The sequence below is a fragment of the Poecile atricapillus genome, chromosome 37, assembly GCF_030490865.1.
Source record: "Poecile atricapillus isolate bPoeAtr1 chromosome 37, bPoeAtr1.hap1, whole genome shotgun sequence".
Classification (NCBI taxonomy): domain Eukaryota; kingdom Metazoa; phylum Chordata; class Aves; order Passeriformes; family Paridae; genus Poecile; species Poecile atricapillus.
In genome coordinates this window covers 2,522,508-2,539,020 of record NC_081285.1, presented here as the reverse complement: position 1 = coordinate 2,539,020, position 16,513 = coordinate 2,522,508, and the positions used below count along the sequence as shown (strand labels likewise).

Sequence of the window (16,513 nt, the reverse complement as noted above, 5' to 3'; positions counted from 1 at the left end):
GTGTTGGGATCCTTGGGATGCCTGGGGGTCTGGATCCCTGGGATCTTGGATCCCTGGACATTCCAGCAGCGGAGTCCTTGGTCCTCGGGATCCCTGGGTCTTTGGGATCCTCGGGATCCCTGGGTCTTTGGGATCCTCAGGATCCCTGAGCTCTTGGGATGTCTGGGCACCCTGGAGCCTGTGGCCTTGGGCCCCTGGGATCCCTGGACATCCAAGCACCGGAATCCTTGAGATCCTGGGACTTTGGGATGTTCAGGAACAGGGTTTGCAGGTCCTTGGGATCCCTGGGCACTCAGACATGGGGGGAATTCTTTGGGATCCCCCATCCTCGGGACCCCAGATCCTTCCCGCACTCTCTCCTGAGATTGTCCGTCCCCGGCAGCTCCGGCCGAGGGGGGCAGGGCCGGGCGGGGGTCCCGCGGTGCCGAGGCCGCAGTGTCCCGCTGGCTTCGTGTTTTCCTTCGGGGCGGGACAGGTCCGGCTGCGCAGGACCCCCCGCGGCCGTGGGAAAACAACCCCCGCCCCCACCCCCGCCCCCACCGGCCGCGTTTCACACGAGTTTTGCTTTTATTGTTTTTTATTCCAGCACGGTTGAACCCTTCTCCATGCGGCGATTTCGGGGGGCCCCAGCGTCCCCCCCCAACTCTGCAGGGAGGGGGGAGCCGGGTCCTTGTGGTCACTGTTGTCCCTCTGCTCTTCGGGGGGGTTTGAACCCCCTCCACCCCCCAAATCCCCAAATCCTGCTCCTTCATCCGGCGGGAGCATCGAGGGCTGAGGATTCTGGGGGTCCCCTGGTGGGGGGTGGCACTAACGGGGCCCTGTGGAGTTGCTGGGCTGGGTGGGCTGGAGCAGGACCTGGAGATGTTGGGCTTCGTCCTTCTGGGATTGTGTCCTGGTGGGGAGGGAGGGATGGGTGGGGGTTTGAAGGGAACAGGGGGGTTTTCGTGGTGTTGGTCCATCCCGTCCCATCCCATCCCATCCCATCCTGTCCCGTCCCATCCCATCCATCATCCATCATCCATCCATCCATCATCCATCCATCCATCATCCATCATCCATCCATCATCCATCATCCATCATCCATCATCCATCATCCATCCATCCATCCATCATCCATCCATCCATCCATCATCCATCCATCCATCCATCCATCCATCATCCATCCATCCATCCATCATCCATCCATCCATCATCCATCCATCATCCATCATCCATCCATCCATCCATCATCCATCCATCCATCCATCATCCATCCATCCATCCATCCATCCATCCATCCATCCATCCATCATCCATCCATCCATCATCCATCCATCATCCATCATCCATCCATCCATCATCCATCCATCCATCCATCCATCCATCCATCCATCCATCATCCATCCATCCATCCATCCATCCATCCATCCATCCATCCATCATCCATCCATCATCCATCCATCATCCATCCATCCATCATCCATCATCCATCATCCATCATCCATCCATCCATCCATCATCCATCCATCCATCCATCCATCATCCATCCATCCATCATCCATCATCCATCCATCATCCATCATCCATCCATCCATCATCCATCCATCATCCATCCATCATCCATCCATCATCCATCCATCCATCCATCCATCCATCATCCATCATCCATCCATCATCCATCATCCATCATCCATCATCCATCATCCATCATCCATCCATCATCCATCATCCATCCATCCATCCATCCATCCATCCATCCATCCATCCATCCATCATCCATCATCCATCATCCATCCATCCATCATCCATCATCCATAATCCATCCATCCATCATCCATCCATCCATCATCCATCCATCATCCATCCATCCCTCTATCCCATCCATCCCAACCAACATCCACCTCTCCACCCCCACGTGCATCCAACCCTTCTCTTCCTCTGTCCCTCCTCATCCTCCATCCCTTCCCACCATCCGTCCATTCCCTCATCCCTCATCCTCTCCAACCCCACCTTCTCTCCACCTCCTCCACGGTCTCGGGCAGGGCCAGGTTCCGTGTCTCGGGCAGAAACACGGCCACCAGCCCCGACACCACGGGCGCGGCGCCGTAGATGATGAAGGGCAGCGCCGGGAAGACCTCGCCCACCATCTTCACCAGGGGGGCGATGATGCTGCCCAGCCGTGACATGGTGTTGGCCAAGCCCATGCCCGTCTGCCTGTGGGACACCCAGAGCTCCTGAGGGCACCTGAGGGCACCTGAGGGCACCTGAGGGTACCTGAGGGACCACCCTGGCATGGCCACCCCGGCCACGCCCCCTCCTTACCGGATCACCGTGGGGTAGAGCTCGCCGGTGTAGAGGAAGACGCAGTTGAAGGACGCGGCCAAACAACCTTTCCCAAAGACGGCCAGGGCTGTCCGGAGTGTCTGAAGGTCTGTGGGGACAATGGGACACCTGGGCGTCACCTCAGTGTCCCTACCTGGGCTGGGAAAACCCCAAACACCAGGATTTGGGGTAAATCCCCCCCAAAAAGCTAAAATCACCCAATCTGGGGGTCCCATCAATGGGTTGAGCTCATCTGGGCCCTCCCAGGGAGGCTGGAGATGAGGGGACACCACTGCCACCACCCCTGGCCTCACCTCGTGGCACCAAGACGTTGGCCAGGATGGCCAAGCCGGCCAGGACGAGGGCGGCGGCCTGGGTGAAGCGCCGCCCCACGTAGGTGATGGTGAGGATGGACAGCAGCTTGGCCGGGATGTCCACGGCGCCGAAGATCAGCTGGATCACGTAGATGTTGAACTCAAAGTTCTGCAGGTCCATGGCCAGCCCGTAGTAGGCGAAGCTGGTGGAGAACCTGGGCCATGGTGGCGGGGGTGAAAATGTGGGGAGGTGTGGGGTGACAATGGGGGGGTCAGGGACCGGGAGGGGGATGGACAACCACCCACTGGTGTCCTCCACCGCCGGCCGTACCACACGAAGCAGAGGCAGAAGGAGATGCGGCGCACAACCGGCGTCCGGACCAGGTCAACCACGGTGTGACGTGTCCCTGATGACGTCATCTCCTTCTCCATGTGGGACCTCAGGGTCTGGAGGGACAGGGGGGGCTCTGGGATGGGGGTGGGGCACGGGGGACCCTCTTGAACCTGAGCAGGTCTGGGCAGGATGGGGGAGAGGAAGGAGGATCATGGTGGGATGGAGATGGTGGATTCATGGATGGGTGGAAGGGATGGATGGGATGGGTGGAAATGGAGGAGATGGAGATGATGGACGTCACTGAGATGATGATGATGAATGGATGGATGGACAGCATGCATAAGGGATGATGGATGACCATGGATGGACAGTTGTCCATGGGGTGGGTACTTAAGGGACCCCTATGAAACGCCCCAGGGACACCCTGGGGGACCCAGAAGGGACCCTTTACTTCTATGTCGAGCTTGTCCCCTTCCTCCTTCTTCCCGTTGATCCTGGCCACCTTCTGGAGCTCCCGCAGGGCCTGGTGGGACCTCCCCACCATGACAAGCCACCGCGCTGACTCCGTCAGCCACCTGGGCAGGAGGGGACGGCGCAGGAGCTCAAGCATTGTCACTGTCCCACCTCCATCCAACCCCCACCCCTGTGGTCATCTCTCCATGCCCCCACTGTCCACCCAGCTGTTCCTGCACGTTCTCTTTGTCCAGCTCTGCTCCGACCTTTCCCTCTGTCCACCTGTCCATGCACCCCCCACTGTTCCATCCATCCATCATCCATCCATCATCCATCATCCATCATCCATCATCCATCCATCCATCCATCATCCATCATCCATCATCCATCATCCATCCATCCATCATCCATCATCCATCATCCATCATCCATCCATCATCCATCCATCATCCATCCATCATCCATCCATCCATCCATCATCCATCCATCCATCATCCATCCATCCATCCATCATCCATCATCCATCATCCATCATCCATCCATCCATCCATCATCCATCATCCATCATCCATCATCCATCCATCCATCATCCATCATCCATCATCCATCATCCATCCATCATCCATCCATCATCCATCCATCATCCATCCATCCATCCATCATCCATCCATCCATCATCCATCCATCCATCCATCATCCATCATCCATCATCCATCATCCATCCATCCATCCATCCATCCATCATCCATCATCCATCATCCATCATCCATCATCCATCATCCATCATCCATCCATCCATCCATCCATCCATCCATCATCCATCCATCCATCCATCCATCCATCCATCCATCCATCATCCATCCATCCATCATCCATCCATCCATCATCCATCATCCATCATCCATCCATCATCCATCCATCCATCCATCCATCCATCATCCATCATCCATCATCCATCATCCATCCATCCATCATCCATCCATCATCCATCCATCCATCCATCATCCATCATCCATCCATCCATCCATCCATCCATCCATCCATCCATCCATCCATCATCCATCCATCCATCCATCATCCATCCATCCATCCATCATCCATCCATCCATCATCCATCCATCCATCATCCATCATCCATCATCCATCATCCATCCATCATCCATCCATCCATCATCCATCCATCCATCATCCATCCATCCATCATCCATCATCCATCCATCATCCATCCATCATCCATCATCCATCATCCATCCATCCATCCATCATCCATCCATCCATCCATCCATCCATCATCCATCATCCATCATCCATCCACCATCCATCATCCATCATCCATCCATCATCCATCCACCCCTCGCCCTTCCTCCTCCTCACCAGGAGTAGAGGAAGAAGCCGAAGAAGGGCAGGGACACCGCGAGCTGCAGCTGGCGCCAGTCGGGGATGGCGAAGGCGACGCCGGCCAGCAGGAACTGCCCGGCGGTGTAGCAGTACCCCATGAAGGTGCCCACCAGCGCCCGCATGTGTGTCGGCATCCACTCCAGCGCTGCGGGACACGGCACGTGGGGACCACCCGGGAGTGCCCACCGGTACCCCAGGGGACGGGGACACCACCGGGATGGTGCCCAGGGGACATGGACACCACCGGGATGGTGCCCAGGGGACATGGACACCACCGGGATGGTGCCCAGGGGTTCTGGGAGGACCCACAGGTGCCATGGGGACATGGAGGACACCAGGATGGTGCCATGGGGACATGGAGACCACTGGGATGGTGCCATGGGGACATGGAGGACACCAGGATGGTGCCATGGGGACATGGAGGACACCAGGACGGTGCCATGGGGACATGGAGGACACCAGGATGGTGCCATGGGGACATGGAGACCACCAGGATGGTGCCATGGGGACATGGAGGACACCAGGACGGTGCCATGGGGACATGGAGGACACCAGGATGATGCCTGGAGGACATGGACACCACTGGGATGGTTCCCACAGGTTCAGGGGGGACACGGAGCCCACCCAGGCGGGTGCCCAGGGCAGGAACCGGGCCGGGGGGGTCACGTACAGAGGGAGACGCTGTTGAGGACGATGCCCGAGAAGGCCATGCCCGTCAGGAAGCGGAACAGGCAGTAGATGGTGAAGGTGGGCGCGAAGGACGAGCAGGTGCCCATGGCGGCCATCTGCAGGTAGCACCAGGTGAGCACCAAGCGGCGGCCAAACCTGGACGGGGAGGAGGAGGAGGAGGATCAGCAGGGGGTGAGGGGGAAGAGATGGGAGCAGAGGAGAAGAGGAGGAAGAGGAGGAGGAGGAGGAGGAGGAGGAGGAGGAGGAGGTGCTGGTGGAGGAAGAGAAGTGGAGGAGAAAGTGGAGAGGAGGAGGAGTAGACACAAGAAAGATGAAGAAGGAGGCAGGGGAAGAAAGAGGTGGTGAAGAAGAGGAAAAAGGAGTGAGGAAAGTGAGGAAGAGGGAGAGGGGGTGAGGAGAAAAAGGGGATGAGGAGGAAAAAGAGGGTGAGGAGGAGGAGGAAGAGGAGTAGGGAATGAAGAAGAGGCAGAGAGGGTGAGATGACCCCCGTGGTGCCACCCCACCTGCCACCCCTCACCTGTCCGAGAGCCCCCCGAAGATGCCGCCCACCAGGACTCCGGCCATGTAGAGCGACTGCGCCAGCTGCCTGAGCCCCCGGGAGCTGCACACCAGGTCCCACTGCCGAGGGACGAGGACACGGGGTGGGACAGAGATCAGGGTCCCCTCTGGCCTCCCGAACCCCAAAACCACCCGTGGTGGCCGGTAAGGTCAATGAGTGGCCAATGGAAAGGTGACACTGAATGCTTGGCCACCCTTCCCATCATCACCATGGCTGGAAGGTCCATGCAAGGATCCTGTGACCCCCTTGTGACCCCTTGTGACCCCCTTGTGACCCCCTTGTGACCCCCTTGTGACCCCCTTGTTGATGGCCACCAATTCTCCATCCCTTCCTTCCCCTCCTGGGGCTTCCTGACCATCTCCACCAGAGGTTGAGCGGAGAAGTTGCTCCAGCTCGGAGAGGTCAGTGTTGTGTTGGCAGCAGACCCTTCGTTGGTGCCTCTAGGTGGGACCCACCCATGGAATTGGGTGAAAATCCCACCAGACCCCCCCAAACCCCTCCCCTCACCGTCCCACCTCAGTGATGATGGTGCTGGTGAAGACGCTGCGGTCGTAGGTCCAACCATCGCCGCACGGCTCCGTCTCCGGCCGAGAGCCGTTGGGCGCCGAACCGTTGGCCTCCAAAAGCCACCACTGGGGTGTCACGAAGCGCCGGCACCGCTCCCCGCGGGGCACCCAGACCCTCAGCAGGGCCTCGGGGTCGAGGCCGCTGGCGTTGGCCTCCGGGCGCAGGCGGCACCGGTGGTCGCTGGTGGCAGCGGTGAAGTTCTGCAGGAGGTTGTGGCTGGCCATCATCAGCACGGGCAGGGACAGGAGCAGCACCGAGAACACCTGGAAGCGCCCCATGCCCCCCACGTGCTCCAGGAGGCTGGCGAAAGCCATCTTGCCACCGCCGGGGCCTGGGAACGCCCCACAGCCATGCAGAGCCCCGGATTTCAGGGGTTTCAGCCCAAAAACGCCGCCCGGTCCCACGCGGTGCCTTCCCTCCTGCAGCACCCAGGGGTGGTCTCCTATATAACCCAGCCATCGGTGGGTTGGGTTAATGTTTGACATCTCCGGGGGGTTTTTGGTGGTTTTCCAGCAGGAGAAGGCAAAAGTGCAGAAAAAGGTGTCCGGGGGGTAAAAAAAAAAGGTGTTTTAGGGACAAAAGTCCCCCAAAGTGGGGCAGAACTGGAGCCATTTGGGTCAAGGAGAAAAGGAATACCTGATTTCTTTTAATTATTATTTCACAGCGTTGCTTTTTTGAGGGGAAAAGTCAGGTTTTGGAGAGGGGTCATCCAGGAGGTTGGGTGGACAAGGGTGGGAACGGCAGAGAGAGGAGGTCTCCAGGCCTGGGCCAATGTCTGGCCTTCGGTGGCGCCTTTGGGTTAAATTTTAGTGATTTCAGTGGTCAAAAGGCGACCGAAAGGTGCTGACAGAGGTGGCCCTGCCTGGGTCAGCACATTTCCCCGCCGGGGGTTAATTTTTGACGGGGAGATTGATGGGGCCAAGGAACACATCAGAAACGGGAGCAAGGGCCGGGGTGGCTTCGGGGGACGGAAATCGGGGAAGGGGCATCGCGGCGGCGCCGGGACAGGGCCCGGTGAGATTCAGGAGATCCTGGTGCTTCCCCACCTTCTCTGGGATTTGGGGGATGCCTCTACCAGGAGAGGAGTCGGTTTGGGGTTACTGAGGGTTGTCTTGGAGGTGACATCCAATGTGGTGCTCTTGGTGCCACCTTAGCTGAGGTGGCTTCGGGGACACAGTCCTCAGGCATCGTCCTATTGGACAAGGTCCCATCAACAATGGGGGTCTTGGGTGCCACCTTATTGATGGACAAGGTTCTGGGGTGTCCTCCTGTGGAGACGACCCCCAAAAAAGGGTTCTTGGTTGTGCCCTTATTGGAAGTCACCTCAGGGACACAATTTTTGGGCATTGTCCCCTGGGAGGTGACCTCAGACGTGGCTGTTGGGGGTGACCTGGGGGGGCACAGATAAGACCCCGAGACGTGTCCCCACCAGAGCTGTTTTATTCCTGGCCGGGTGTCCCCGCAACAACGGGAGGTCACCGGTCACCACCGAGGTCTCCCACCACCCCCACCTGGGGTGGTGCCGGCCTGGCCGGGGCTGGGGCTGCGTCCACCCCCAGGGTCCCTCAGGCCTCCTTCAGCGGGGACCCGTCCTGGGGCTGGAGCGCGATCTTCTCCTTGGGGTCACCTGCTGGCTTCTGCTTGGTCCTGGAGGGAGGAAGAGGAGGAGGAGGAGGAGGAGGAGATGGAGGAGGAGGAGGTCATTGCACAGGGGGAGGGGTCCAGGCCAAGCATTAGGCCAATCACAGAGCTCGTTCTTCTGCCAACATCCCCCATCCATCTGTCCCTCAATGCAGCCAGGGGTGCCTTGACCCTGAACCTCTTCATGGCTGGGGCTGTCCATCATTGTCCATCTTTCATCATTGTCCATCATTGTCCATCATTCATCATTGTCCATCATTGTCCATCATCCATCCATTGTCCATCATTGTCCACCATCCATCCACTGTCCATCATTGTCCATCATCCATCCATTGTCCATCCATCCTCCATCCATTGCCAATCATTGTCCATCATTCATCCATTGTCCATCCAACCCTCGTCCACAACCCATCCATCATCCATCCATCATCCATCCATCCATCATCCATCCATCATCCATCATCCATCCATCCATCATCCATCATCCATCCATCCATCATCCATCCATCCATCCATCATCCATCCATCATCCATCATCCATCATCCATCCATCCATCATCCATCATCCATCCATCATCCATCCATCATCCATCCATCATCCATCATCCATCATCCATCATCCACCCACCCTGCGTCCCTCCCTGCCACCCACCCACCTGTTCTCCACCTCCTCGATGGTGTCGGGCAGCGGCGTGTTGAGGGTCTCGGGCAGGAACGCGGCCGCCACGGCCGCCACCACCGGGGCCACCCCGTAGACGGCAGGGGGCAGGAAGGGGTAGTACTCGTCCATCATCTTCACCAGCGGCGCCACGATGCCGCCCACGCGCGCCATGGTGCTGCCGAAGCCCAGCCCCGTCTGCCTGCGGCGCCGGGAGGGTCACGGGGGGCTCAGAGCACCCAGGGGGTGTCCGGGGAGGGGTGGCAGGGACCTGTCCCACCCAGGGGACGTGGGGCCGGGGAGGTACCTGATGGGGGTGGGGTAGAGCTCGGTGGTGTAGAGGAAGACGCAGTTGAAGGAGGCGGACAGGCAGCCCTTGCCGATGACGGCCAGCGCCGTGCGCACCGTCTGCAGCTCTGCGGGGACACGGGGACACCAGGGATTGGCCACCAGGGGTGGGGACATGGGGACACCAGGACTTGGCCATGGTGGGGACACGGGGACACCAGGGCTTGGCCACTGGGTGGGGGACACAGGGACACCAGGGCTTGGCCAGCAGGTGGGGACACGGGGACACCAGGGCTTGGCCACCAGCTGGGGACACAGGGACACCAGGGATTGGCCACCAGCTGGGGACACAGGGACACCAGGGCTTGGCCACCGGGTGGGGACACGGGGACACCAGGGCTTGGCCATGGTGGGGGGATATGGGGACACCAGGGCTTGGCCATGGTGGGGGGATATGGGGACACCAGGGCTTGGCCACCAGGTGGGGACATGGGGACACCAGGGCTTGGCCACTGGGTGGGGACACCTCGGGCAGGTGGGGATGAGGCAGGGAGGGACGATGTGGGGATGGGGACGTCAGTGGTTGGACTGGAAACATGGAGGAAGTCACATGACAAGCAGGGGACACTGGTGGCCAGAGTGATGGAGACCCCCCTTCCACACCCACCTGTGGGCACAAAGATGTTGGCTACGATGACCAGACCTGCCAAAAACAAGGCCACCACAAGCGAGAGCCGCCGACCAACGTAGCTCAGGGACACGGTCACCACCACCTTGGCTGGGAAGTCAACGGCGCCAAAAATCACCTGGATGAGGTAAATGCTGACCCCAAAGTTCTGCAGGTCCATGGCCAAGCCGTAGTAGGAGAAACTGATGGAAAACCTGGAGAGAGGTGGGAGACAGGGGACCTTGGGGTGACACCACCTTCTGGTGACAGGACAGGGGTGGCAGGTGGGGGAGGAGAGGGTTGGGAGGTGGTTGGATGGGTGGGGTCACTGGTTGGGTGTCCAGGTGTCCATCCTTCCATCCATCCATCTGTGAGTCTGATCATCCATCCATCCATCCTCCATCCTCCATCATCCATCATCCATCCATCATCCATCATCCATCCATCATCCATCATCCATCATCCATCATCCATCCATCCATCCATCATCCATCCATCCATCCATCCTCCATCCATCCATCCATCCATCCATCCATCCATCATCCATCCATCCATCCATCCATCCATCCATCATCCATCCATCATCCATCATCCATCCATCCATCATCCATCATCCATCATCCATCCATCATCCATCCATCATCCATCCATCATCCATCCATCATCCATCATCCATCCATCCATCCATCATCCATCATCCATCATCCATCATCCATCATCCATCATCCATCATCGATCATCCATCCATCATCCATCATCCATCATCCATCATCCATCCATCATCCATCATCCATCATCAATCATCCATCCATCCATCCATCATCCATCATCCATCCATCCATCCATCATCCATCATCCATCATCCATCCATCCATCATCCATCATCCATCATCCATCCATCCATCATCCATCCATCATCCATCCATCCATCCATCCATCCATCCATCCATCCATCCATCATCCATCCATCATCCATCCATCCATCATCCATCATCCATCATCCATCCATCCATCATCCATCCATCATCCATCCATCCATCCATCCATCCATCCATCATCCATCCATCCATCATCCATCCATCCATCCCTCCTCGCCCCCAGCCCCACCAGACGATGGAGAGGCAGAAGAAGATGTGACGGATCACGGGGGTCCGGACCAGGTCAGAGACGGTGTAGGAGGATTTCAGAGCCGCCAGCTCCTCCTTCATGTTGGACTTCAACATCTGGGAGGGGAGAACAGGAGAGGTTGGGGGGGCTGGAAACCACCACCACCCCCCACCCCCACCCATGGGACCACCAGACCTCGACCGTGATCTTCTCCCCCTCCTCCTTCCGGTTGTTGAAGGTGGCCACGCGCTGCAGGACCTTCACTGCCCGGTCGGCCTTGCCCGAGAGCACCAACCACCGCGCCGACTCCGCCAACCACCTGCAGCCAGTGAGGGGAAACTGAGGCACAGCCAGCACCCCCCGTGTCCCCACGCGTCCCTGCGGCCTCCCTGAGGGGCCCAATGTCCTACCAGGAGTAGAGGAGGAAGACGAAGAAGGGCAGGGACACGGAGAGCTGGAGCCAGCGCCAGTGGGGGACAGCGTAGGCCACCCCAGCCAGGATGATCTGGCCCAGGGTGTAGGCGAAGCCGGTGATGGCCACGGTGATGGCGCGGTACGGCGTGGGGATCCACTCCACCACTGCCAGGGACATGGGGGGGACACGGCTCACTCGGGGGTCCCCACAGCACCGGGACCCTCATGGTCCATGTGGCCACCCCTGCGTGGTCAGACGTGTCCACACCATGTGACCCCACCATGGCCACAGTGATGTCCTTGATGTGATGACCTCAGAAGACTGGGAGGTTCCCACCCATGACCATGGAGATGTCCCCACCCATGACCATTGGGTTGTCCCCACCCATGACCATGGAGATATCCCCATCCTTGACCGTTGGGTTGTCCCCATCAATGACCATGGAGATGTCCCCGTCCATGACCATTGGGATGTCCCCATCCTTGACCGTTGGGTTGTCCCCACCCATGACCATGGAGATGTCCCCATCCTTGACCGTTGGGTTGTCCCCATCCTTGACCGTTGGGTTGTCCCCACCCATGACCATGGAGATGTCTCCACCCATGACCATTGGGTTGTCCCCACCCATTGCCATGGAGATGTCCCCACCCATGACCATTGGGTTGTCCCCACCCATGGCCATTGCGTTGTCCCCCTCCGTGGCCATGGCCATGTCCCCACCCCTGATCTCTGGGCTGTCCCGGTGTCCCCTCACCCAGGCAGGCGATGCTGAGGCCGAAGCCGGACAGCGCCATGCCGCCGGCGAAGCGGAAGACGCAGTAGGAGGCGTAGTTGGGGGCGAAGGCCGTGCAGGTCCCCATCACCCCCAGCTGCAGGTAGGACCACATCAACATGGCCTTGCGCCCAAACCTGCAACAGGAGCCACTGGGACATACTGGGAGCAACTGGGAGCCACCAGGGATGAGCCCCACAGGGAAACTGAGGCACAAGGGGGGGTCATTGCTGTCTTTACCTGTCTGAGAGGCCCCCCAGGACCAGGGCACCCACCAGGACCCCGGCCATGTAGATGGACTGGGCCATCTGACGCAGCTGCCGGTAGCCACAGACCAGGTCCCACTGCCGGAACAGGAGGACATCTGTCAGTGTCAGTCCCTCTTTGTTCCTCTCCATCCATCCATCCATCCATCCATCCATCCATCCATCATCCATCCATCCATCATCCATCATCCATCCATCCATCATCCATCATCCATCATCCATCCATCATCCATCATCCATCCATCCATCCATCCATCCATCCATCATCCATCATCCATCCATCATCCATCCATCCATCCATCCATCATCCATCATCCATCCATCCATCCATCCATCCATCATCCATCCATCATCCATCCATCCATCCATCCATCATCCATCATCCATCCATCCATCCATCCATCCATCCATCCATCCATCCATCCATCCATCCATCATCCATCCATCCATCCATCATCCATCCATCATCCATCATCCATCATCCATCCATCATCCATCCATCATCCATCATCCATCCATCATCCATCCATCCATCCATCATCCATCATCCATCATCCATCATCCATCCATCATCCATCATCCATCCATCATCCATCCATCCATCATCCATCCATCCATCATCCATCCATCATCCATCCATCCATCCATCATCCATCCATCCATCATCCATCATCCATCCATCATCCATCATCCATCATCCATCCCCACCTCGGTGACAATGGTGGACACGTAGATGCTGCGGTCATAGTCCCACCCGTCACGGCAGGGCTCAGTGGCCCGGGGACCACCAGTGACGTTGGTGTGAGGCGATGCCACGTAGCGCTGGCAGGACCCCAGGGTGACATTGGACCACCCCAGAGTGGCACCAGTGGCCCCCAGGGTGCCGTTGGAGGACCTCCAGGTGCCATCGGGGGACCCTGGGCTGCCATCGAGCGTGACCTGGGTGGCCCCGGGGCCGTGGATGCCATTGGGAGACCTCGAGGTGGCCGCAGGTGACCCCGAGGTGCCACCAGGAGACCTCAGGACGGTGTCGGAGCCTCTCAAGGTGTCACGAGAGGCAGCTGAGGTGGCATCGGGGGTGGCTCCGGGTGGTGCCGGGGTGGCTCCAGGTGGTGCCGGGGTGGCTCCGGGTGGTGCCGGGGTGGCTCCAGGCGGTGCTGGGGTGGCGCTGGGGACAGCGGGGACACGGCAGCGGTGCGGGGGGACGGCGGCGGTGAAGTTCTGCAGCAGGTTGTGGCTGGCCATGAGCAGGATGGGCACCGCCAGCAGCGCCGTCTGCAGCACCTGGAACCGGCCCAGACCCCCGACCTGCGCCAGCACCGCCCCGAACGGCATCGCGGGGACACCGCCGGACACGGGGACACTGCCGGACACGGGGACACTGCCGGACACGGGGACACTGCTGGGCACGGGGACACTGCCGGACACGGGGACACTGCTGGACACGGGGACACTGCCGGACACGGGGACACTGCTGGGCACAGGGACGCTGCTGGGCACGGGGACACCTCCTGGCACGGGGACACCTCCTGGCACGGGGACACTGCTGGGCACAGGGACACCTCCAGGCACGGGGACACTGCTGGGCACAGGGACACTGCTGGGCACGGGGACACTGCTGGGCACAGGGACACCTCCAGGCATGGGGACACTGCTGGGCACGGGGACACCCAGGGGCACGGGGACACTGCTGGGCACAGGGACACTGCTGGGCACGGGGACACCGCTGTGCAGGGGGACAGAGTCACCCATGGGGATGGCACAACTCATGGGGACACCATCAACCATGGGGACATCAACCGTGGGGACACCACCAACCATGGGGACACCACGACCTGTGGGGACTTCAACTATGGGGACACCACCACCCATGGGGACTTCATCAACCACAGGGACACCAGTGGACACAGGGGCTTGGGGACACCCAGGACACCCACTGGGACTTCATCAGCTGAGGGGACACCATGAAACACAGGGACACTGGGGCTTGGGGACATCTTCACCCATGGGGACAGCAGGACATGGAGACACCGGGACAGGGGGACACGGCCACCCCCAGGGCCATGGGGACAGGGGACAGGGGTTGGACACCCCTGGGAGCGCTGAGATGGGGCCACCAGGACGTGGGGTCAGGGGGACCCAGAGATGGGCAGGGGACGTGGTGAGCACTGGGGACCGTGTCACCGCTTGCGTCACATGTCCCCAACCCCTCCTGATGTCCCCATCCCCTCTCAGCGTGTCCCTGTCCCTGCTCCACCTCGGCGCAGCTCCCCAGGGATGGGGACATCCGGCCAGCTGTGACTCCGTGTCCCCAAGGGTCCCCTCTGTGATGTCCCCAACCCCTGCCTGATGTCCCCACCATTCTCCTCAATGTCCCCAACCTGTCCCATGTCCCCTCTGTGATTTCCCCAACCTGACCCATGTCCCCACCGTACCCCTCAATGTCCCCAGTGTCCCCACACCATGTCCCCAGTCTGTCCAATGTCCCCTCCCCTCCCTGTCCCCAGTGTCCCCAACCCCACCAAAAATGTCCCCAACCCCTCCCTGGTGCCCCAACCAGTTTCTGTGTCCCCTCACAACGTCCCCAACCTGTTCCTGTGTCCCCCCACAATGTCCCCAACCTGTTCCCGTGTCCCCCCACAATGTCCCCACCACATCCCATCACCCCCCCCGCTGTCCCTCTCTGTGCCCCCCTCGTTGTCCCACACCGGTCCCCCAGTCCCAGGAATCCGCCCCCCCTGTCCCCTCCTGTCCCGAGGTCCCCTCCTGTCCCCCCCTGTCCCCTCCTGTCCCCCTGGTGCCATCCCGAGGTCCCCTCACGGTCCCCAACCCCTTTTTGCTCCTCCAGACCCCTCCTGTCCCCCTGTCCCGGGGGTCCCCTCATTGTCCCCCCGTGTCCCCACCTGTTCTCCGTCCCTGTCCCTGTCCCGGTCCCGGTGCCGGTCCCGGGGGTCTCCTCGTGTCCCCACCTGTTCTCGGTCCCAGTCCCGGTCCCAGTCCCGGTCCCGGTGCCGATTCCCGTCCCTGTCCCTGTCCCGGTCCCGGGAGTCCCCCCGGTGTCCCCACCTGTTCTCGGTCGCGGTCCCAGTCCCGGTCCCGGGGGTCCCCCCGGTGTCCCCACCTGTTCTCGGTCGCGGTCCCAGTCCCGGTCCCGGGGGTCCCCCCGGTGTCCCCACCTGTTCTCGGTGCCGGTCCCGGTGCCGGTCTCGGTGCCGGTCTCGGTGCCGGTCCCGGTGCCGGTCCGACTCGCGGTCCCCCCCTGTCCCCACCTGTTCTCGGTCCCAGTCCCAGTCCCAGTCCCGGTCCTGGGGGTCCCCCCGTGTCCCCACCTGTTCTCGGTCCCAGTCCCGGTCCCAGTCCCGGTCCCGGTGCCGATTCCCGTCCCTGTCCCTGTCCCGGTCCCGGGGGTCTCCCCCTGTCCCCACCTGTTCCCGGTCCCAGTCCCGGTCCCGGGGGTCCCCCCGGTGTCCCCACCTGTTCCCGGTCCCAGTCCCGGTCCCGGGGGTCCCCCCGGTGTCCCCACCTGTTCTCGGTCTCTGTCCCGTGGGTCCCCCCGTGTCCCCACCTGTTCCCGGTCCCAGTCCCGGTCCCGGGGGTCCCCCGGGTGTCCCCACCTGTTCTCGGTCCCAGTCCCGGTCCCGGGGGTCCCCCCGGTGTCCCCACCTGTTCTCGGTGCCGGTCCCGGTGCCGGTGCCGGTCCCGGTCCGGCTCGCGGTCCCCGCCTCGCTCCCGTTACACAACGAGAGGCGAAAAGCGGCGCTTTTGGTGCCACCGGGATTAACCCGGGGGGGGGAAGGGGGCGAATTCCAGCGCCGCGGGGGGGTCCGGACGCCTCTGGGTCCCCCCGCCCGCCCGCCCGGGGTCTCTGCAGCCCCTATAGGGGACACCCCTATAGATCAGCACCCTCAGAGCCCCCTCCCCACATTCAGGGACCCCCCTCACACCTGTTGGTGTCCCCCCCCCGGACCCTAAAGAGCCCCTAGAGATCCGCGGAGAGCCCCTACAGAGCCCCCCGAGCCTCCCCAGAGCCCCTATAGATCCCCCCCAGAGCCCCTATAGATCCCCCCAGAGCTGCCATAGACC

At 60.6% G+C, this 16,513-nt stretch overlaps 2 protein-coding genes across 2 annotated transcripts; both read right to left on the bottom strand.

Annotated features, from left to right (window-relative positions):
* Positions 1-565: 565 nt before the first annotated feature.
* On the bottom strand, positions 566-7,054 carry LOC131591090 (solute carrier family 22 member 6-B-like). The gene is made up of 10 exons (XM_058861547.1): positions 6,565-7,054; positions 6,008-6,108; positions 5,471-5,625; positions 4,777-4,945; positions 3,401-3,524; positions 2,947-3,062; positions 2,616-2,830; positions 2,302-2,410; positions 1,990-2,193; positions 566-892 (listed from the first exon to the last, which is right to left on the bottom strand). The coding sequence occupies exons 1-10, from the start codon at positions 6,928-6,930 to the stop codon at positions 808-810; spliced, it is 1,644 nt and encodes a 547-aa protein (XP_058717530.1). The 5' UTR covers positions 6,931-7,054; the 3' UTR covers positions 566-807.
* A 961-nt stretch (positions 7,055-8,015) lies between these two features.
* On the bottom strand, positions 8,016-13,904 carry LOC131591089 (solute carrier family 22 member 6-A-like). Its single transcript, XM_058861546.1, has 10 exons — positions 13,139-13,904; positions 12,405-12,508; positions 12,147-12,301; positions 11,388-11,556; positions 11,173-11,296; positions 10,978-11,093; positions 9,871-10,085; positions 9,223-9,331; positions 8,914-9,117; positions 8,016-8,263 (listed from the first exon to the last, which is right to left on the bottom strand). The coding sequence occupies exons 1-10, from the start codon at positions 13,763-13,765 to the stop codon at positions 8,182-8,184; spliced, it is 1,905 nt and encodes a 634-aa protein (XP_058717529.1). The 5' UTR covers positions 13,766-13,904; the 3' UTR covers positions 8,016-8,181.
* Between the last annotated feature and the right edge of the window lie 2,609 nt (positions 13,905-16,513).

Bases quoted from the DNA above. Each gene is read 5' to 3' on its own strand.
- LOC131591089 (XM_058861546.1), bottom strand. From the start codon at position 13,765: ATGCCGTTCGGGGCGGTGCTGGCGCAGGTCGGGGGTCTGGGCCGGTTC. The intron at 11,297-11,387 runs GTAGGACATTGG...CACTGGCTGCAG, and splicing joins GTCTTCCTCCTCTACTCCTG to GTGGTTGGCGGAGTCGGCGC. The intron at 10,086-10,977 runs GTGGGGCTGGGG...ACCTCTCTCCAG, and splicing joins TTCTGCCTCTCCATCGTCTG to GTTTTCCATCAGTTTCTCCT.
- LOC131591090 (XM_058861547.1), bottom strand. From the start codon at position 6,930: ATGGCTTTCGCCAGCCTCCTGGAGCACGTGGGGGGCATGGGGCGCTTC. The intron at 2,411-2,615 runs GTGAGGCCAGGG...TTGTCCCCACAG, and splicing joins CAACGTCTTGGTGCCACGAG to ACCTTCAGACACTCCGGACA. The intron at 2,194-2,301 runs GTAAGGAGGGGG...GGTGTCCCACAG, and splicing joins CTCTACCCCACGGTGATCCG to GCAGACGGGCATGGGCTTGG.